This window comes from Mobula birostris, chromosome 21 (genome assembly GCF_030028105.1).
Source record: "Mobula birostris isolate sMobBir1 chromosome 21, sMobBir1.hap1, whole genome shotgun sequence".
Taxonomy (NCBI): domain Eukaryota; kingdom Metazoa; phylum Chordata; class Chondrichthyes; order Myliobatiformes; family Myliobatidae; genus Mobula; species Mobula birostris.
The window spans coordinates 22,778,375-22,801,161 of NC_092390.1; the positions used below are offsets into that span (position 1 = coordinate 22,778,375).

General features: G+C 41.5%; 1 protein-coding gene across 4 annotated transcripts in view; it reads left to right on the top strand.

The window, feature by feature from the left end:
• LOC140185675 (catenin alpha-3-like) overlaps nucleotides 1-22,787 on the top strand; it is a 1,719,142-nt gene that overhangs the window by 306,369 nt on the left and 1,389,986 nt on the right. For all 4 annotated transcript variants that reach the window (XM_072239175.1, XM_072239176.1, XM_072239177.1 and 1 more), the window contains exon 7: nucleotides 17,988-18,191. In XM_072239175.1, coding sequence (XP_072095276.1) covers nucleotides 17,988-18,191 — 204 coding nt within the window. The remainder of the gene's footprint in view (nucleotides 1-17,987; nucleotides 18,192-22,787) is intronic.

Consider the following 22,787-nt stretch of genomic DNA (forward strand, 5'->3'; position numbering starts at 1 on the left):
CTCCCCCTCCCCCTCCAACTTTCAAATCCCTTACTCACTCTTCCTTCAGTTAGTCCTAACGAAGGGTCTCGGCCTGAAATGTCGACTGCACCTCTTCCTAGAGATGCTGCCTGGCCTGCTGCGTTCACCAGCAACTTTTATGTGTGTTGCTTGAATTTCCAGCATCTGCAGAATTCCTGTTGTTTGCGTCTCTCAAACATAATGTTTTTACTTGGGACAAAATACTTCTCAAATTTTGTCATCGGGGTGTCAAATTTAAAGTCTGTTTCATCAATTTGAAAGCTGTTATGGATGTCCAAAGCATCTTCGCCAATTACCAGTAGAAAGATTGACACTTTCAAATTTTCCTTCACCTCACCAGCTCTTCTCACCACTAAATATATATTAAATTTTTATATATGTAAATAGAATTGCTATTTGAAGCTTTTCCAATTATCAGCTGGATCGCCAGTAAACTGCATAGCTGTGGGAGGGCTTAGGTTATCCACTGAGGGGATTTTTAGGCTCTCATCTTAATTTCCTGGTGAAGTTTGAGACAGCTTCTCTCTGTCAGAACCTAGCGTCTCTTTCTTAGTCGCTCGTGGTATTCAGTTACGCTACATATTTAGACCTCACACTGACTTCTGACAAACTTTGCGTGGGTTTTCAAATGCTAGAACTATTTCATTTACAGAATTACAGAAAAGCTTCGGCTGGACCACATTTTATTCCGGGGCCATCAGCCCACCAAGAGCATGTGTGTCCCTTCACCATCATCACTTCCAGTTCTGGGTGAACTGTGCATTGCACATTGGGAACTGAAGTTCTTTATTACGTACACACAAGTCCTACAGTCTCCTCCTTTCTTCTGACATCTTGTCTTACATTTCCGTTTCTGCTTGTTTCGTCACTGTCGCAGAGTGAATTTCCAGCGTTCAAAGTAAATTTATTATCCAAGTATGCATTGTCACCATATATTACCCCAAGATTCAATGTCTCCCATCCACTACATAATGTACTGGTTGGACACGAGTACATTCAGCCAGAGACTCATTCCACCGAGATGCAACACAGAGCGTCATAGGAAGTCATTCCTGCCTGTGGCCATCAAACTTTACAACTCCTCCCTTGGAGGGTCAGACACCCTGAGCCAATAGGCTGGTCCTGGACTTATTTCCTGGCATAATTTACATATTACTATTTAACTATTTATGGTTTTATTACTATTTAATTATTTATGGTGCAACTGTAACGAAAACCAGTTTCCCCTGGGATCAATAAAGTATGACTATGACTATGACTATTTTCTTACAGCATTCACAGTAGAGCAAAAATACAATAGAATCAATGAAAAACAGCACACAGACAAAAACTGAACAACCAACCAATGTGCAAAAGAAGACAAATTGTGCAAAAAGCAAAATGTATAAGTAAATAAATAAATAGTTGGATGGATAGATAGATATATAGATAGGTAGATGGATAATACTGGGAACATGCATTGTGGCGACCTTGAAAGTGGGGCCATAAGTTGTGGGATCAGAATCAGTTTGAATATCACTGGCATATGTCATGAAATTTGTTAACTTTACGGCAGCAGTACAATGCAATACATAATAACAGAGAAAATAAAACTGAATTACAGTAGGTATATAAGTTAAATAGTTAAATTAAAGGAGCAGTGCAAAAATAATGTGTGGTATTTGTTAATTCTGTTTTATTCACTTTGTTATTTATAATGGAATTATGATAGGTCTCTTTCAGAAGCCTCGCCATGTATCCGATTGGTGGAAGACTCGATGGGCCAAATGGCCTAATTCTGCTCCTATGTCTTATAGTCAATTTGGTATTTGGTTGTATCATGACTAAAACCAAAAACTGTCTGGTATCAGTTTAATAAAACTCATCTGAGCTAGTTCACTGAATAGCCAACAATTTTGTGGAGATGAAACCTAGCCTGTGGCAATGTTAATATGATAATACCGTTGCTATTTTGGGATAAAGAAAAACAGTTTCAAGTAGCAGAACTTAAGAGAATAATGCATGAACATAAATGTTCACCTATTTTTAATACATGGCCTTTGTATCGTGCTTTGATCATTTCCAGATCAATGTAGTCTCAGCACTGGAATTGTGGCTGGAAAGCAAGATGTCTACATATCACTTTTAACACAGACTGGGAGGGTGGCCTGAAAGGAAGGTGTGTGGGAGAATGGGCTACAAGACAGTACTTAAAACAACTACTTATCCTCTTGCCATTCATATCGTATTAGAGGACAAGATTTGGGATTATGTGCTGTCCAGTCCCATTATGGTTTTTACTGCAGTACACCAGCTCGAACTTTTTCAATGCAGCCATGGCACTGACACCTTACGTTCCTAATTAAACTCTGGTGATGGTTGGGATGGAGTGCACAAGGCCTTCAGAGAAAGTTGACTGGGGGAGGGGGGGGTCCCACCTCCCTGCTGACAGAAGTCATTGTTCACCAGCTAAGTTTCATTAAATTCACTCATGTGGACCTGAGATGTGCAGTAACTAACAAACTCTGCAGGTGAGGAGAACCAAATCCCAATCCATAATTTAAAGACAACTGGCAAATAGAACTGGTGGTCAGATATTGGTCAGTGCTGAGACCATAGAAGCTGTAGAACAGATATTTTCCCAACAGATTGGTGGGGAGTGTCTGCCCGAGAGACCATGAATATGTTGCTGGAGGGTCAGCATTGCTGATCCATTGAAGTCATTTAATGACCTCATTAGATCAGGGAATGTGGCTTTTCCTTTTCCACCTTGATGTACACACCACTGAAATCTTCTCCGTGTGCTCTTGGGAGGTTGCTCCAGCACTCTGCTTGTCATGCCCCCTCACCTTTCAAGTAAACATGGCCCTTTTGGATAGTACTTTTCCTCACAACTCCATCTGTTCAAATTTTAATTTCATTTCCATGCTGTTGAATGTTTCCCTCATCAACATGCTCAGCAGATGTTCTCCGACTGTCTGTTGCAGATATGACACTGCTCTGATTCAGGGATCCTGTCTTGCAGGATAAGTGAACACTGAACATGCTGGAGGTGATCGTCGAACCATTGCCTGTGGCTCTTGAGATAACCATCATGGGAGAGAGCAAAGTTCTCAGTGTCAGGGAGATGGGAGGGTCTCGCACCCACCTGTCCACAAAATCGCTGCCAGTCATCCATATTTTGTAACACACTCATTTACGTGAATATGGAATTAACAATGAGTGAAAAACAGCAATAATCACAAATATTCCAGCTTGACTGTTCTATATCACATCAGTGTTTCCTGACACAGCTTGTATCCATCAGGTAGAAAGTATAGGAGGAACAGCCGCGACTTTGTGGAGGCAACTTCCTCTGAGATTGTATTGTCATGACACTCATGCCTATGTAGTAAAGGCTCACATGTCCACTCTCTGTGGCATTGAATCAAATGGCGTGTGAGCTGCAACAGATGGTGAAGATAGGAACAGTTGTGGAATCTCTGAATTCTTCTTTGCTGGTTATACCTATTCATGTACTGGCTACTTCTGCAGAGAATTTGCTTTGATCAGCACTTACAACAGATACTTTGATCATGTGTAGAATGTTTGGAAGTAATCACTTTAATATGGTGTTGCTGACCTTTGAAACGCTGGTTTGAGCTATGCTTGGCATATCAGTTCCATGATGGAGTGGGTGAAGATCTTTGCAGAAGACTCCCATTATGAATAGCCCATTGGTCAAAATACCTGGTGTAACCCTGATTATTCAACACTCGACCATGTACGGCAAGTTATTCAGCAGCAGCTCTTAATGCTGAGGACAGTGAAGGAGATGATCTTGATGTTATATTGCCATTGAGGCTCTGTTCAAAGTGCTTCTCATATTATCCCCCCAATGCCTTTGTCCTCCACTCTCTACCCCTCAGGAGACTAAAGTCTGAGTTTAGTTCAGAACAGGTGGATTTAGGCTGTGGAACCTCTCCTGGTTCCATGGCCCACACAATGCTGAGCAGGAGCAGCTCAGGAAACAGAGCTGGTCTGTATATTGTTCTCCTATGCCTCTCCTGACGTAAGAGTTGTCGGACCAATGGGAATTTCCAAGAGGAGGAAACGTGGGTTGACAGAGGTAGATAAGGCACATACTTACATAGCATTTTACACAATGTCAGAGCTTCCTGTTAACATCTTTACTTTCCCACCCATTCTGAGCATTCAGCAAACTGTAGCACTATAAATATCTATTTTTCATCTAAGCAGTGGGTAGAAATGGAGTAGGAAAGAAAAGTTAGGTGCCAAAAAGGTGTAAATGGCAACTGCCATTTATGTTGGAGTGAGCAGCATCTATTGCTCTATGCTTGGAGTATCGAGCATGGGATTGATAGAGTGGGTGAAGGTCTTTGCTGAAGGCTCCCACTATGAAAAGCCCATCAATCTGAGTCCCTGGCATAACCCTGGTTACTCAACGGTCCGCCATCAGGTATTGGCCTGAGAGTTTGACTGTTTATTTCTTCCCATTGATGACATTCCTGAGTTCCTCCAGTATTTTGTGTGTGTTGCTTAAGACTTCCAGCATCTGCACAATCCCGTGTTTGTATTGAGATGGATAGTATTATGAGAAACAGACAGCAGCTGACAGTAAGAAATTTTTCATCGTCTGTGAATATTTTTGGAAAGAAATGGGTAGGTCTTGGGTCTGCTTAGCTAACTTTAAGATGCCCGATTAGTTCCGTTAAAATCAGGTTCTACTGTCTAATTACATGATTGATGTCCTGGTTTTAATTACCCTTTCCTCATCCTAAGAATTTATTTTGGCTGTTCACCAATATTCTGTGAACGTGGAGCTATATTTGTCCTTCACAGCACTGAACAAGACCCTTTTCAGATAACCCCAATGTAACTGAAGTGTTGTCCAAGATTTGTTTTCCCTGCTTCATTAACTACCCTTCAATGCCTCTATAATTTCCTCTCTTATTGTGATGATGAAGGACTCCAGCTTATCAAATTATTCCATAAATCCAAGATATTTGTTACCTACAGTTGCATGATATTGAAAGGAAAACTAAATTTTGCATTATTTATTAAAATTACAACCTCAGAGTATATGACATACTTTAAATATTTTTGTTTAATTTTATCGTGCCTGGAAATAAATGTCAGCACTAACTATTCTAGTGGGAATTACATTTCATTTGCTGTGCTTGAAAGAGGCTACAGGGAACTTAAACAACAAGCACAGAATTTGCAGTTCCTGCCTTTTCTAACCAAAAACTGTATTCTGGATAAAATGAGCAACACATTTTCTGGCAAGCTGTCAGACCCGGCACATCACAGATCATCACTTATCCCAGCAGCACAATAATTAAACCAAATTTACTGCAGTTACAGGTAGAGAAGAGGAAGGTTAATTAGGAAGTTTTTTTTGGCTACCTGACAGTTAATCTAAGGTAGACATGATATGCAAAAAGCAATGCATCATATCATTGATTGAAATGAATTTCCCCTTTATTAATAGCAATTTTTAGATATCATGAATACTCTTGCTCTCCCTCTTTACATCTTTTCTTCTTTTTATGCTCAATAAGAAAGATATGTTGGGATTACACCAACCCCACCATTTCATGCGCCTTGTGACAGCATTAAATGCTGTCATATTAGATAAAGCACACCCTGATCTCAAATTGTCCTCACTCTAGTCTATTCCAGGATTACAGTGGGGTCCCAAACTGGAAGGTGGGTCTTCCACTGCTTCAGTACGCCATGTTGTGTTTGCATTCTCCATTGTTCAAATTGCATATATAGGACATAAATATTATAGAACAGAGCAGGTCCTCTGTCCCATGATATACAAACATTTCAACCTATACTCTCAGATCCATCTAACGCTTCCCTCATACACATTCCTCCAGCTTTCTGTCATCCATGTGTCCATCTAAGAATTTTTTAATGCCCCTAATGTATCTGCCTCTACCACCACCCCTGGCAGGGTACTCCATGCATCTAATACTCAAAAAACCTACCTTTGACATCCCCCCCTTATAATTTTCTCCAATCACTTTAAAATTATGCTCTCTTGTGTTAGCTGGGAAAATATCTCTGGCTATCCACTCGATCTATGCTTCTTATCATCTTCTATACCTCTATCAAGACGCCTCTCATCCTCCTTTGCTGCAAAGAGAAAAGCCCCAGCTTGTTCAACCTATCATCATAGGCTATGCTCTCTAATACAGGAAGCATCCTAATAAATGTCCTCCACACCCTGCCTAAAGCTTCCACATCCTTCCTGTAATGAGACGTTCGGAACTGAATATGGTATTCCAAGAGTGCAATTATTAAAAAGAAGAAAAGTCCTGCATTGTTGGTACTTCCTGAGTCAATAGACAATAGACAATAGGTGCAGGAGTAGGCCATTCGGCCCTTCAAGCCAGCACCGCCGTTCATTGTGATCATGGCTGATCATCCACATTATGACCATTGTCATTATGGTTCTGGTCTTTCTCAGTGTTGCTTGTCATTTGCTTTTGTTGTCAAGATGTGGAGTAATCCTGCATCTGTGTTTTTATCCATAGCAATGATATTGCTGATTGAATGTATTTGTGTTCACATCAACGGGGTTTCATGTGGTGCCACAGCTGTGTGCATTGTACACTGATCCGCATATGTGGTCCACGGTGAAGTCTCTGCAGTGCCACTGGTATCCACAGAACGTTTGCAGTGGGAAGATGTACAGGGAATCTGATTTCATCCTTTGCAGCAGGGCCCTGCACCATGGCTGGACCTTTGCAATGCGGGCGCCGTCACATGGAATTGGGACACAGAAAGTCTTACCCACTAAGCAACAAAGCTAAGTCCTGGCTGAGACTTAACTTGAATTTATCATAGCCAACAGTCAAAGCTGTGGAAAGATTTAATGGAGGTACATCATCACCCAATGCTTTAATGCTTTCTGTGGCTATTGGTTCGGATACCTTTGCTTTCTATGTCACTCCAAGTTTACCCACCATTTTGTATTTTGAATGCTGGAGGAGCTCAGCAAGTCATGCAACATCTAAGGGGGCTGGGGAGATAACCAGTCAATGAGATCATGTGAGGGGGAAAGTGGGTGGGCCTCCTCTACTGCCATAATGAAGCCAAACTCAGATTGGTAAAGCAAAAAATATAGGTTGTATTCTTTCTCCTCCCCCACCTTCTTATTTTGGATGCAGCCCTCTTCCTTTCCAGTGCTGATGAAAAGCTTCAGCCAAAACATTAACTGTTGATTCTGCTCCATCAATGCCACCTGACTTGCTGATTTCCTCCAACATTTAGTATGGGTTACTCTGGATTTCCAGCATCATCCTGAAAAATGGTCTCTGGCTTGTCCACTCTATCTATGCTTCTTATCACGTCGTGTCCAGAAAGTTGGGATGCCATTAAACTCTGAAATGAAGTTGTTCCACGCTTTATGGGAAAAAAAGGTATTTAATCTTGTGTATTAAGTCTATGGCTCAAAGGATCTAAGTAAAATTTGCAAAGCCTTCGATTAGCAACAATCACACGAAAATATTTCACTCTAAATCAGTCATCTAATCAATTGTGTTAAAATAATGACATTTATTTGAATTGAATCTTTACAATTTAACATTTGCGGGGTTATGGATGTGTTTCCTTTGTGAAATTTATTAATTAGGTTTAGAAAATGACTTTGATTTCAAAGCACAGTTAATCCAGCAGCAGATTCACACCTCGCTTTGTAAAAGATATTTTTTAATAAATCCTATCTGAATTTCCGTTAAGGGTTGAAAGCTTTCCTTAACCGATGTTTGGCAGTAAGGCTTGCTTTACAACACCAATTTTCGAACACTGCTTTAATAGAGTAGAAGGAAGTGGAAGGATTCCACATGTGGGAGTGAAATAGAACATAGACCATACTGTAGAACATGGAATAGGCCCTTTAGCTCGCAATATTGTGCCACCTTTCAATCAGCTCGAAGATCAATATAATCCTTCCCTCCTGCATAATCCTCCATTTTTCTATCATTCATGTGCCAATTTAAAAGTTTAGTAAATACCCCTAATGAATCTGTCTCACACATGATCCCTGGCAAGGCGTTTCATGCACCAACCACTTTCTGCATATAGTATTTACCTCTTACACTTTTCTCTAGTCACCTTAAAGATATGTTCCCCTGTCTTAGCCATTTCCGCCCTGAAAAATGGTCTCTGGCCTGACCACTATGCCACTTATCATTTGTACACATCTCTCAAGTCACCTCTCATCCTGCTTCACTCCAAGGCAAAATCTCTGGCTCACTCAACCTATTCTCATTAGACATGCTCTCTAGTCCAGCTGTATCCTGGCAAGTCTCCTCTGCACCCTCTCTAAAGCTTCCACATCCTTCCTATAATGAAGCGATGGGAAATGGACACAGTATTCCAAGTGTGTTCTAACCAGGACAGGCTAGAGTTGCAACATTACCTCAGGACTCTTGAATTCAGTCCCCTGACTAATGAAGACCAACACTCCATACGCCTTCTTAATCACCCTATCAACTTGCGCAAAATGGTAGCTTTTCTCGACAAAACTAGTTCCGCTGCTGAGTCAGAAAGCCTTCTTCCTTTCTTCTGATATAGTAATGAAAATAGTTGAAATGGTCCATACTGAAATGCTCGGAAGAGAAGAAACGTAATCGGCCTGAAATTTTTGTTTCATTCCTTTCTCCGTCTTCTCACCTGATGACTATTTCCAGCATTTTATATTTTTATTTCACATTTCCAATATCTTCAATTAATTGATTTTTGGGTTCTGATTTTTAAATAACTTGGAACTTAAAGCATTACACTAAGAGATATAGCAAATTAAAAACAACTAGACAACCCGGTGACCTGTTGGGGCACCCTTTGAGAGAAAGGTAGTGCAGTCTTGACCATAATGTCCCCCTTCTCTTTCCATGCCGCATAATTAGGCTGTCCATATTTTTTTACTCTAATGCTTGATAGAAGGTATGAAGCAGTAACACCAAAACCTCCAGGACGCTGATGTTTCTTGATGATGTGGTTGGCGCTTTCCTAAATGGATGTGATGGCCCTGCCTTTTTGCTGCAGTTGGTGTGGCTGCTGTGAGCATCGTGAAGCGCTGCTGAGGCTGACCGTGCACATGCATTGTGGTGTCACGTTGCTGTTTCCATTAAAGCTGGAATCAGCTCGGGTTGTTGATTGACGAGTGAGCAATTTTATACGAATATATAACCCTGAACTTTGCATGCATTCTGTAAGTTAATGTATTTTAAGTCGATTTAGTCAAAAAAAAAGTGCCGCTGTAATGCACTTGTTTGGGCTAATTGGAGGTCACAGAGCATGAGAATTTTAGTAGTATATAGATAGATAGATTGGCTATGCAGAAATAGTAATAAAGTTCCTCCACTGAAAGTATCAAGAATGTTTCAGACAGGCATTCGATCTTTCAAAGGAATGTGGTGCCATTTACAATGCTTTACAACTAGAAAAATACTTTTATGAGATGTTGTAGGGAATGTAGGTTTGGTGCACAGTAAGTTCATTCCTGACCGTTGGAGGCCTCAGGGGTAGTAAAACAATAACAATGCAGAATAAAATGTGACAGCTGCAGAGAAAGTGCAGTGCAGGTAAACAAGATGAGGCAAGATCATAATGAGGTAGAACTGTGATTTCCATTTTATCGTCCAAAGGTACCATTCCATGTTCCTATAAGAGTGGGGTAGAAGCTGCCTGTAAGCCGGGTGATGCTTTAGGTTGATACCACATGATTGGCTAATTTGATATTTGCATTAACAAGTAGGTATACAGGTGTACAAAATTCATACTTCAAAGTAAATTTTTTTATATGTCACCATATACTACCCGGAGATTCATTTTCTTACGAGCATTCACCGTAGATACAAAGAAACACAATAGAATCAATGGAAAAATACAACAAAGATGAACAGACAGTCAATGTGTAAAAGACGACAAACAGGGTAAATACTAACAAAGGGGAAATAATAATAATAATAATAATAATAAAATATGCAACAAATATTGAGAACGTGAGCTATAGAGTCCTTAAAAACCTGTCCATAGATTATGGAATCAGTTGAGTTTTGTGGTAAGTGAAGATATTTCTTTTGTTCAGGAGTCTGATGGTTGAGGAGTAATATTATTCCTGAACCTGGTGGTGTGGGACCTGAGGCTCATGCACCTCCTTCCTAATGGCAGCAGTGAGAAGAGAACTTCTAATAAAGTGGCCACTGAGTGTATATGTAACATTGCTGGTAATTGATGAGGTACCAGGAAGAGGGTGGTTAATGTTGTGTCTATTTGAGAAGGAAAACAAATCGGTAAGCCTAACATCTGAGGTGGGTAAGTTACTGGAGTAGATCCTGAGGGGTAAGGTCTAAAGATGGGTTGACGAGTGATAGTCAGCACAGCTTTGTGCATGCGAGATCATGTCTCTCGAATTTGTTCAAACTTTTTGAAGAAGTAACCAAGGAGGTCTATCAGGGCAAGATGAGGGCTAAATAGACTTCAGTAAGGCTTTTGTAAAGGCTGTCCATTGTAGGCTGGAGGTTTAGATCGCATGGAACTTGATACAGAAGTCTCTTGATGGTAGGAAGTAGAGGGTGATGGTGGAAGATTCCATTTTGACTGGAGTCTCATGACCAATGGTGTTCCCCAGGGCCAGAGATGAACCCCATGTTGTTTGTCATGTAAATCAACAAGTTAGATGAGAATATACAAGGAATGGTTAGTAAGTGCAGTTGGCAATAAGATAGGTGGCATCATAGTGAAGAAAGTTATCTGGAATTACTGTGGGATTCTGTTGGATTAGAGTGGTGAAGAAGGCTTTTGCCAAGCTGGCCTTCAGTCAGGGCAGTGAGTATAGAAGATGTGGTGTTTTGTTGCAGTTTTACAAGACATTGAAGAGGCTGCACATTGAGTATTCTGTTCATTCTTGCTCACCTTCCCATAGGGAAGATGTCAATAAGCTGGACAAAGTGCAGAAAAGATTTATGAGGATGTTACCAGGATTTTGAGGAGTTGAGTTACAAGGAGAGGTGGGGCAGGCTAGGAGTTTATTATTTGGAGTGTAGGAGACTGAGGGGTGAGCTTACTGGTATGTATAATAACAAGGTACATAGATAGGATGAATGCACAGAATTTTTCCCCTAGGTAGGGAAATCAAGAATTATTGGGCATAGCTTTAAGGTGAGAGGGGAAAGATTTAACAGAGACCAGAGAAGCAACATTTTCACATTGAAGTGGTACATAAATGGAACAAGCTGCCAGAGGAAGTGGTTGCTGCAGGTATACCAAAAATTAAAAGACATTTTGACACGTACATGGTTCGAAAATGTTTAAAGGGATAGTGGCCAAACACGGGCAAATGGGATTAGCTTAGATGAGCATCTTGATTGACATGGATAAATTGGCTGAAGGGACATTTTTGAGTTGTCTGTCACTATGATAAGAAATGTACTAGAGCATGTCACAAATCTTCAAGCCTACACTGCTATTTAATAATGAGAAAGGCAACTCTTTTACGACAAGATTGCTTTTGTGCCTAATCCCATCTCTTGATTCCTCAGCACTCTAATATCCTCCATTTTCAACCTTGAATATATTTAACCATGGACCTTCCGTCATCTTCCAAATTTGGGAAATCATAAAGTTCACAGAAGTTTGAGTGCAGAAATGTCTCTTCACCTCAGTTGTAAATACTCACCCCTTATAGGGCAGCAAAGTGGTGCAGATAAGTACTGATGCAGCCTCACACCTCCAGTGACTTGGGTTCAATCCTTATCTCCAGTGCTGTGTGGAGTTAGTATGTATGCATTTCCTACATTCAACAGATGGGCTGGTTGGCAGATTGTTTGCTGATTGTAAATTACCCCTCATGCAGATGGGTGGTCGGAGAATCAGGTGGGAGTTAATGAGCATCCAAACAAGAATATGGAGTGGAGGAGAAGATGGCGGCGTGACGGCAGCGTGCGCGGCCACTTCGGTGATGATGTCTGTTATCTGTCAAGTAGGGGAGGGACTGTGCACAATTCTGATTTGATGGAGACAGACGTGAGAGCACGGAGGAACATCTGGAAAACTTCTGAAAAGCCTGTTTCGCTGCCGCTGCTACTGTGTGGTAACCGGAATCTCCGGAGCTGAAGGCCCCGAAATCCTCGGTTTTGCGTGTTTCAGCGGCGGGGGCAAGGTCGAAAGCGCTCGGGAAGCTGTATTGGAGAGGCTGGTTGGAAGCTCGAAGTTTTCGTACGGATGGACTCAGTGTCGGCTGTGGTCGGCTGCTTCCAAGGCATCGGCAAATTGACCGTGCCTGGAGGTTTATGGCAGGGAATTTCTCCCTTTTGCCGCCTGCTATCAGGGACTCGGGAGTCGATCGACTCGGGGACTTTTGAGACTTTTGTTTACCGTGCCCATGGTTTGTTCTTTATCAAATTGTGGTATTGTTTTGCACTGCTGTAACTGTATGTTATAATTATGTGGTTCTGTCAGTGTTAGTCTTTGGTTTGTCCTGTTTTCTGTGATATCACTCTGGAGAAATATTGTATCATTTCTTAATGCTTGTATGCATTTCTAAATGACAATAAAAAGAGGACTGAGTGTTCTCATAATCTAATCTAATATAGCATTAATGGTAAGACTCTTGGCAGTGTGGAGGATCAGAGGGATCTTGGGCTCCGAGTCCATAGGACACTCAAAGCTGCTGCGCAGTTTGACTCTGTGGTTAAAAAGGTATACAGTGCATTGGCCTTCATCAATCGTGGGACTGAGTTTAAGAGCCCAGAGGTAATGTTGTAGCTATATAGGACCCTGGTCAGACCCCACTTGGAGAACTGTGCTCAATTCTGGTCACCTCACTACAGGAAGGATGTGGAAACCATAGAAAGGGTGCAGAGGAGATTTACAAGGCTGTGGCCTGGACTGGGGAGTATGTCTTATGAGAATAGGTTTAGTGAACCCGGCCTTTTCTCCTTGGAGCAACGGAGGTTGAGAGGTGACCTGACAGAGGCGTTCAGGATAATGAGAGTCATTGATCATGTGGATAGTCAGAGGCTTTTCCCCAGGGCTGAAGTGGCTAGCACAAGAGGGCATAGTTTTAAGGTGGTTGGAGGTAGGTACAAAGGAGATGTCAGGGATAAGTTTTTTTACGCAAAGAGTGGTGAGTGCGTGGAATGTGCTGCCAGCTGTGGCGGTGGTGGAGGTGGAAACAATAGGGTCTTTTAAGAGACTCCTGGATGGCTACATGGAGCTTAGAAAAATAGAGGGCTATGGGAAAAGCCTAGGAGTTTCTAAGGTAGGGACATGTTCGGCACTGCTTTGTGGGCCGAAGGGCCTGTATTGTGTTGTAGGTTTTCTATGTTTCTAAGTTATGGGAAAAAGGAGTTATGGTATTGACATAAGAGACCACTTATGTCGGATGGGCTAAAAAGCCTCTTATATCTATAAGCGGTACGAAACAAGATCTTCTCCTAGCTCTGGCCTGTCTAGCTTGAGGATTTGAGCTATGTTCACATATTCTACATATTCCCAAGAGCAAAGAATGCTTCTGTCAATTTATCCTTTCAAATTCTGATGGAGTTCAATCAAATCAATATTTAATACTGTGTAAACCAGCAAATGTCGATCTGCATGCAACTCATTTTCATAATTTAACCTTTTGATGGTCTGGAGTTATTGGGGTGAATTTGTTCTATATTATGCCTCCATTTTAATAGCCAGCATGCTTACTCTAAGTAGCAGCTGCTTTATTGAGTTTTTAGGAATCAGATTGCCCATCAGCATCTGATTAATCATGACAGATTGCTATTTGCCTTTAATTAGGCTCTGATACAAAACCTAATGCATCTCCCTGATGATATCCATCGCCCGACCCTTCACTCATCCAATGTACATTGCTTTTGAAAATCATTCTCCATACATATCTGGCACCAGTAGGAAAGTTATATCTAAAATAACACTAACAACAGGAATTCTGCAGATGCTGGAAATTCAAGCAACACACATAAAAGTTGCTGGTGAACTCAGCAGGCCAGGCAGCATCTCTAGGAAGAGGTGCAGTCGACGTTTCAGGCCGAGACCCTTCATCAGGACTAACTGAAGGAAGAGTGAGTAAGGGATTTGAAAGTTGGAGGGGGAGGGGGAGATCCAAAATGATAGGAGAAGACAGGAGGGGGAGTTCCCCCCCTTGTCTTTCTTCCCGGACCTCCTGTCCCATTATCCTCTCGTATCCCCTTTTGCCAATCACCTGTCCAGCTCTTGGCTCCATCCCTCCCCCTCCTGTCTTCTCCTATCATTTTGGATCTCCCCCTCCCCCTCCCCCTCCCCCTCCCCCTCCCACTTTCAAATCCCTTACTCACTCTTCCTTCAGTTAGTCCTGACAAAGGGTCTCGGCTTGAAACGTCGACTGCACCTCTTCCTAGAGATGCTGCCTGGCCTGCTGCGCTCACCAGCAACTTTGATGTGTGTTTCTAAAATAACACTTCTGGCTGTGATATATCGGGCTCAATTTGGTTTCATTTTATGGGGGCGGTTTTCTTTATCAGGAACTGTTAAACAGAGGTGTGGAGCCATCATTAGAAATTCCTGTGTGAAACCCATGAATTTCTGAATCTTTAAATAACTTTGATGAACAATGGTTAACTTTTTCCAAGGTTAAAACTTATTGGTTGGGACCTTCCACCACTTGCTCGTGTTGGAGTGTCGGCTGTTACGCAGTGGCAGTGCTTGACTCTGAGTAATGACGCTGTGGGTTTGTGTTCAGATCAGAGGGATGAGTATGCAGTCCGGGTTGACACACCCTGCACTATTGGAAATGTAGTCTTTCAGATGAGGTGAATGAAAATTGCATTCTAGCAGACAGGAGGGATCTGCAATGGGTAGTTAAAACTGCTCAGCACATCACTAACAGCAGCCTACCCGCCATCAAGGTGATATATACAGAAAGGTGCCAGAAAAAGGCCAGCAATATCATGAAAGGTCCCACCCACCCTCCTTATGGACTGTTTGTCCTATTTCCATCAGGGAAGAGGTGACACAACATCCATGCCAAGACGACTAGATTCGAAAACACTTACTTCCCCTTAGCTTTCATCAGGCTGATTAACTTATTAACCCTTCCCACCACTACTACATACACATCACTGAGCATCACTTTATGTACATACAATCAGTCTCTATATATAAAGCAGTTACTTGTACATTGTACTTTATAAGTTGCTTTTGTTGTGTTTTTTGTTTTTTTTTATTCTGTTCTTTATGCCTATTGTGTTTTTGGTTGGGTTGAATTGTTCTCTGATCTTGGCAATTTACTTGTAAATGTTTCATCACCATAGGAGGAGACATCATCAGTGTGCTGTTAATTGTGGTGTTGTCTGAATGCTTGGCCTTTATAAAGTTATCAACTGCTAATTGGCCATCATTATGGAAACTCAATTTTGATGCAGGGAGGAGGTCTTGTGGCTGATTGGTTGTGTGGTAAATTTTGTGTGTTGTGGTCAGGAATTTTGCCCTCATTGGCTGTTTTTTAAGGTGCATCAGATCAGAAATAACAATCATTTTGTTCTCATGTACACTCATGTACCGAAGAAAGATAATAAGCAATCTTGAATTTTGAAAGGATCTGGGCCATACCCTCCAAATATCCGGACCTGTATCTCGGTTTTTTTGTACTACCTTACTTTCCATTTTCTAATTTTTCTATTCATGAATTGTAATTTAAATTTTTAATACTTACTATTGATTTGTAATCCAGGAAGCAGGAAACGCAGAATCAAATATCGTTATGATGATTGTATGTTGTAGTATCAATTGTTTGGCGACAATAAAGTATAAAGCTCTAATTTGAAGAAGAGCACTGAAGTTCTCACAAGTGTACTGACCAGAATCAGAATAAGACCCAGGTTTATTATCACCATCTTATACATTTGTTGTTTTGAGGCACCAGTACAGTGCAAAAGTATAAAATTATGACAAATAATAAAATAAATACATTCTGGGAAAAAAAGGGAATAATGATATAATGTTCATGGAGCTTTCAGAACTCAGATGACAGATCCAATATTATCCAAAACAAAGTGGAAGTGGAATTGGGCCAAGCAGGGTAATTACTTTGGCACTCAGGGTGCTGATTTGCTTATAGTTTCAAGTACAAATCATGAATGCACATTTCTGGGCAGCTCTCGGTATTTGGCAGGCAAGTTAGACAGGATGATAATGTGTGCAGAATAGCCAGTTAGTGGCACAAGCAGCCAAATAGGAACCACTGATTTAACAACAAAACCCTCCCAATTGTTTAATGGGTTTTCTAATGACTTGCAATTTCATTTGTAATTTATTGGATGTGAATTGGATGTGCAAATTTGTTTAATTTTTATTGTTCACGAATACGGCTGTGACTCAAAGTGGAATGTTACATTAATCTAGAACTTCTGCCATCTTCAATGGGGTCCTACCACCAAATACATCTTTACCTTCTGGCTCCCCCATCTCTCCACTTCCCACACAGAATCCCTTGTCCATTCGTCCCTCCCTACTAATCTCCCTGTACATACACTTGCAAGAGACAGAAATGCTACACCTGCCCATTCACCTCCTCCTTTACCTCCATTCAGGGTCCCAACAGTCCTTCCAAGTGAGGAAACACTTCACCTGCAAATCTGTTGGGATCATCTATTGTATCTACTGCACCTGATGCGGCTCCTCTATATTGGTGAGTCCTGACATAAACTGGGGGACTGCTTTGTTCAGCACCTCCTCTGCATCTGTCAAAAGTGGAATTTCCCGGTGGCCAACCATCCTAGTTCTTATCCCCACTCCTGTTCCAACTTGTTAGTTCATATTCTCCTCTTTTGTCACGATGAGGCTACTTTCAGGGTGGAAGAGTGACACCTCATATTCTGTCTAGGTAGCCTCCCACCTGATGGCAAGATCATTGAATTCTACTTCCAAGATTTGTTTTCCCTTCCCCTTCCCTCATCTTCTATTCCCCGCTCTGGCCCCTTACCTCTTCTCCTCAGCTGCCTATCACCTCCCCCAGGGTCCCTCTTTCTTCCCATTCTTCCATAGCCCACTCTCCTCTTCTATCACATTCCTTCTTCTGCAGCTCTATACCCTTATCACCCACCTGGCTACACCTATCACTTTCTAAATAGTCCTGTGTCCCATCACCCCATCTTTTTTATTGCATAGTAGGGGAATTAAAGGTTATGGGGAAAAGGCAGGTAGGTGGAGATGAGTCCATGGCCAGATCAGCCATGATCTTACTGAATGGCAGAGCAGGCTCGACGGGCCAAATGGCCGACTCCTGCTCTTATTTCTTATGTTCTTACGTATCCTGGAACTTCCCCCTTCCTTTTCAGTCCTGATGAAGGGTCTCAGCCATTATGTCAGCTGCTTATTTAGTTCCATAGATACTACCCGACCTCCAGCATTTTGCGTGTGTTGCTCTGGATTTCCAGCATCTGCAAAATCTCTTGTGTTCACCTACAATAGTGCCATTTAGACAAGAACTCTTTTTGTTGTGTATGCTGGCCAGTGTTATGTAACTTCAACTGGTGCATGCCCCTATTGAAATGACTCTTATTGGATATCTGCTGTACTGAGAGACAGAGTATTTGTTGGGAGCTGAACCATGTCGTAATGATGTGTGGAGCCCCAGTTGTATGCCTGATCTATAATGGGTTAGGGAGGGAAACAGTGATGCCACTAAACATTTTCTGACATTATCAAACTTCTCCCACATTATCTACAGTAGATATTCATCTCATTGCTAATTAAGGGACTTTATTATGCACACATTGGTTACAACCGTTCACACCCTACAGCAGTAGTTAAACTTCAAATAATGGCTGTGGAAGTCTTTGGGGCAACCTGAGATTGTGAAAGGCATTTTGTAATCGCATGTTCTTTTTTATTAATGTTAGCCATTATCGAATGTCATAACTCAAACTATAATAAGGATCCTTAATAACACTTATTAGAGTTTCCTTCTCATTTTGCAGAGTGTTATTGTCATTGACCCTGTTACAGTCCATGAAGATCAACTGAGACCTCTGTTGGAAAAGAGGCTGGAAGATATTGTCCGTGAAGCTGCTTTGATGGCAGACTCTTCCAGCACGCGTGACCAACACCGTGAGAATATAATAGCAGAGTGCAATGCAGTTCGCCAGGCACTTCAAGATCTACTACTGGAATATATGAGTAATGTAAGTTATTATATTCTTTTGCTTATTCTTTGCAAAGTGATTAGCCATGTTGGAGTTACATTAGTTTTTATTAGCAGTGACGTTCAGAAATATTTCCAGAATATTCAAATTTCAGTTGTTTAATGAAGCTACTCTTCAAAAATATGTCATGAGAAAGGTAATAGCCCTTACAGTGATTAGACACTTTAATTGAGAACAGTGGTATATATTCTCCACAGAGTTTGTGAATCTAATACAAAACAATCGCTTATAAGATAAGGCGATGATAGTGCTGCAATGAACTGCAGTTGTATTTTCTTCAAGGGGAGGGGACCAGGGGCTTTTTCTTTGAGGATTCTATGCTCCACAGTCTGCAAATGGTATAGACCACATCAAAATTGTCAACCCTGCATTTTTTAGATAAGGGGAAGTGAAATAGAATATAGAATTTCAAGGGCGAGTCTGAGGTTTGAACACTTCTTCCCACTTGTGTGGGCTCTATTGTTTCAAACTTCCAATTTTTCATTCATCTATGAAACACTGCTACAAATAGTCTTTCCCAAACCCTTGCCTCACAAAACTCACAGGGACAAGCCAAAAAATAACTGTGTTTACAAATTTTGCCAAGCCTTCAAGTGCCAAATTGTCACAAGTCGGGGTAACAGCAGGAAAGAATTGAGAAAATGATGTATATGTAGTCTAATCAAGTTAGAACTGAATTGTTAGCAAACTCCTGTGACTAGTTAGGAGTGCATTGTCCCAGGTCGGAGTGAAATGTGTAAATATTCCTGTGGGATGCCAAATGTGTGAACTTCTTAACAAAAATGCTGATTAAATTTGTAACAGCACTCTCAATGAAGCTACCTTTCTGACTGTTAAACACTTAACCCAGTTGCTGTTAATTGGAATAATTGGTGCCACAGTGGCTGGCGTCCTGGAGAGTTGGCAGATGGCATCATTACTGCAGCTGTGGAGATTGAATTCAAGCTGTAGTGAGTATCACCACAGTGTAGGAAATTGTGGATGATATCATGAAAATGATGAAGCTTATTTACCCAACTTTGCACTTGTGGCTCATTTATCATCCATCTTAATGAGAACTGGGACTAAATTGGATGTGCTTTTGATACTTTGAGGTCTGCTGTATAAAGATAATTTGGACTGAAGGTTGCCAGCCCTGGCAGGATTGCCCTGACGTCTCCAAGAATGTAAGCACCAGGACATTGCTGCAAGCAGCCTGGAGTCAAGTTGGAGAGGCATTCAGAACTTATGATTTAGCAACACTACCTGTTAGCTAGAGGCATGGTTTCGAATTGGGAAATTAAGCTACTTGACTGAAAGTCAAGAATCTTGTATTGAAAAGTCAGTTTGCTTCCAAAGTGGAAAAGGAAACTGGAGCTTTTTGTTTACTCATTTACAAGGTGTAGATGTTGCAAGCAACCATGTTAATTAACACCCATCCTTAACTGCTCCTGAACCGAAAAAATCAATTTTCCGATGACCATATGGGGTCTGCGATCACGTGAAGATCAGACTTGATGAAGATGGCAGATTTCTCTTTCCTAAAGGGCATTAAATTGATCAGACCGGTTTTTATGGCTTCCATTTCCAAGTCTCATTTTCTTTTTTTAAATTGTTGACTTAATTACTTGAACTTCAAATTCTCCAGCTGCTGTGATGGGATCCAAACTCATGTCTCTGTTCCACTGACTTAACCACATGATGATTTACAATATGAACAGCCAGTGCAGAAGCAAGAGGGCAGTTTGGTTGGAAGCACCAGGTCATGTAATGGCAGCTTGTTGGTTAAGGCTTATTAAGTATAATGCCATGTACTTCTTTAAATGTGATGAGGTTTCTGCTTTAACCAGCTTTTTATGCAGTAAGTTCAGGACTGCCTCGCACTTCATTTGAAGGGTTTATTTTGCTGTTGTTTCTTTGTTGCTTGTTGTGTTCTGTTTTGTTCTGCTGAACATTGTGGGCATGCTATGTTGGTGCTGGAACGTGTGGCAATACTCGTGGGCTGCTCCCAGAACGTTCTTGGGTGTGCTTGTTGTTAACACAAACCGAGAATTTCACTGTATGTTTTGATGTACATGTGATAAGTAAATGATTCTGAATCTGAAAATGTGGGAAAGCACACTTAGAGACAACAACCAAAGTAAGAGAGTACAGAATGGATACTGAAAAGAGCTGATACATGCTCGTCCATGGATCCATGAGATAGTGGGGCATACAGATTTATAGTGAGTTGTTTGAATAAATGCAATTGACAGGAAAGGTTAAGAGGGGTTTAGGAACAAATAGCTTTAGTTGAATATCCTGATTGTCATGGACGATCTGAGCAAAATAGCCTGTTTTCATGTTCTATTACTCTATCACTCAATGACAATAGAATAAGACATTAAAATAATAATTTGAAAATGTGGGTCATTGGGGAATGGGAGGAAGCCACATCAAAAGAACTAATCTAAGAATTCCTCACTAATCTAACTAGTATTTTTCTGTGCTTTTCACCTGTTCCTTTCTGTTTTGCTGTGCGAGGGATGGGTTTGGGAGATGATGTTCTTGTTATGTCCTGTTAGTTTTTTTGTGTGCGGGGAGAGGTGGGCTTGGGGGGTTGATGATCGGGATGTTGTTCCTTTTGTGTAGGGGTGGGTCTGCTGTTTCTCTCTGAGCAACTTTCACGTTCTTTCTTTGTTTTGTGGCTATCTGGAGAAGACGAATCTCAGGGATATATATTTAGATAATAAATGACCCTTCAGTACCCAAAAAAACTCAGTAATCTGTTTAAATCTAAATATTAAAGATTAGCTTTATTTACCATATGTACAACAAAACATTGAAACATATAGTGAAAATCTTTGTTTTAGTCAAAATCAAATCAGCGAGAATTGTGCCTGCAAATGTCGCTATGCTTCTGGTGCCAACTTAGCATGCCCACAATTTATTAACGCTAACCTGTGTGTCTTTGGAATGTGGGAGGAAACAGGAGCATCCAGAGGAAACTCCTGCAGTCACGGGGAGAGCGTACAAACTCCTTACAGTCAGTGATGGGAATTGAACCCTGACTGGTTATCACTGGCACTGTAAAGTGATTGTTCTAACCGCTGCACTACCTTACCTTTCATCCTATGAGCCAGGAGGTTTGGTGGGTTTGTCAAGGGACTTCAATCAAGAACAAATTGCTGTAGTCTCTGATTTTAATGAGCCAATGTAGAAGGATTGCAGTTTTACCTCCAGGTGACAGAGCACCTTGGTAGTACATGAAGATTAGATTCCCTTAGTTTAAAGTAGAATGATTCAGCTTTTAGATTATGAGAACACTCAGTCCTTGTTTTATTGTCATTTAGTAATGCGTGCATTAAGAAGTGATACAATGTTCCTCCAGTATGATATCACAGAAACACAAGACAGACCAAGACTAAAACTGAAAAAAAAACCACATAATTAAAACATATAGTTACAACAGTGCAAAGCAATACCGTAATTTGATAAGAGCTGACCATGGGCACGGTAAAAAAAAGTCTCAAAGTCCCGATAGCCCCATCATCTCACGCAGACGGTAGAAGGAAGAAAAACTCTCCCTGCCATGAACCTCCAGCGCCGCAAACTTGCCGATGCAGCACCCTGGAAGCACCCGACCACAGCCGACTCTTGAGTCCGTCCAAACACTTTGAGCCTCTGACCAACCCTCCGACACCGAGCACCGAGCACCATCTCTGCCGAGCACTTCGACCCCGGCCCCGGCAGCCAATCAACAGGCAAAGCCAAGGACTCGGGGCCTTCCTCTCCGGAGATTCTGGATCACACAGTAGCAGCAGCAGCGAAACAGGCATTTCAGAAGTTTCGCCAGATGTTCCGCTGTGCTTCTCATGTCCGTCTCCATAAAATCAGGATTGTGCATGGCAACCTACTTGACAGATAACCGATATTCATTCCGGAGTGGCCGCTACGCGCTGTGTTGTGCCGCCATCTTCTTTTCTCTTAAGATTCAGCTTAAGATTCAGATTCAGTTATTTATCACATGTACATCAAAAAATACATTGAAATGTATCACTTGCATTAAGAATCAACACAACTTAAGGATGTAACACACACAAGACGCAGGAGGAACTCAGCAGATCAGGTATCATCTATAGAAATGAATAAGCAGTTGACGGTTCGGGCTGAGACCCTTCATCAGGGCTGGAAATGAAGGCGAAGACACCAGAATGAGAAAGGTGGGGAGACAGTAAGGAGGATGGCTAGAATGTGAAAGGTGGGTAGGAAAACTGAAGGAGGGCAGGGGAGAAAGGAATCTGATAGGAGAGGAGAGTGGATAAAAGGAGAAAGAGTAGGAGGAGAGGACCCGAGGGAGGTGAAAGGCAGATGAGACTAAGTAAGAGGCCAATGTGGGGAATAGAAGGAGAGGGGGTAAAAATTTTTACAGGAAAGAGAAATCAATATTAATGCTATCAGGGTCGAGGCTACCCAGATGGAATATAAGGTGTTGCTCCTCCACCCTGAGAGTGGTACAAGAAGTGGCATTGAGGGCATCCCGCTACTGTCACCACACATTCCAATGTCAAAATTGTTCAGCAGAACAACATCAGTAACAACAACGACAACAAAACA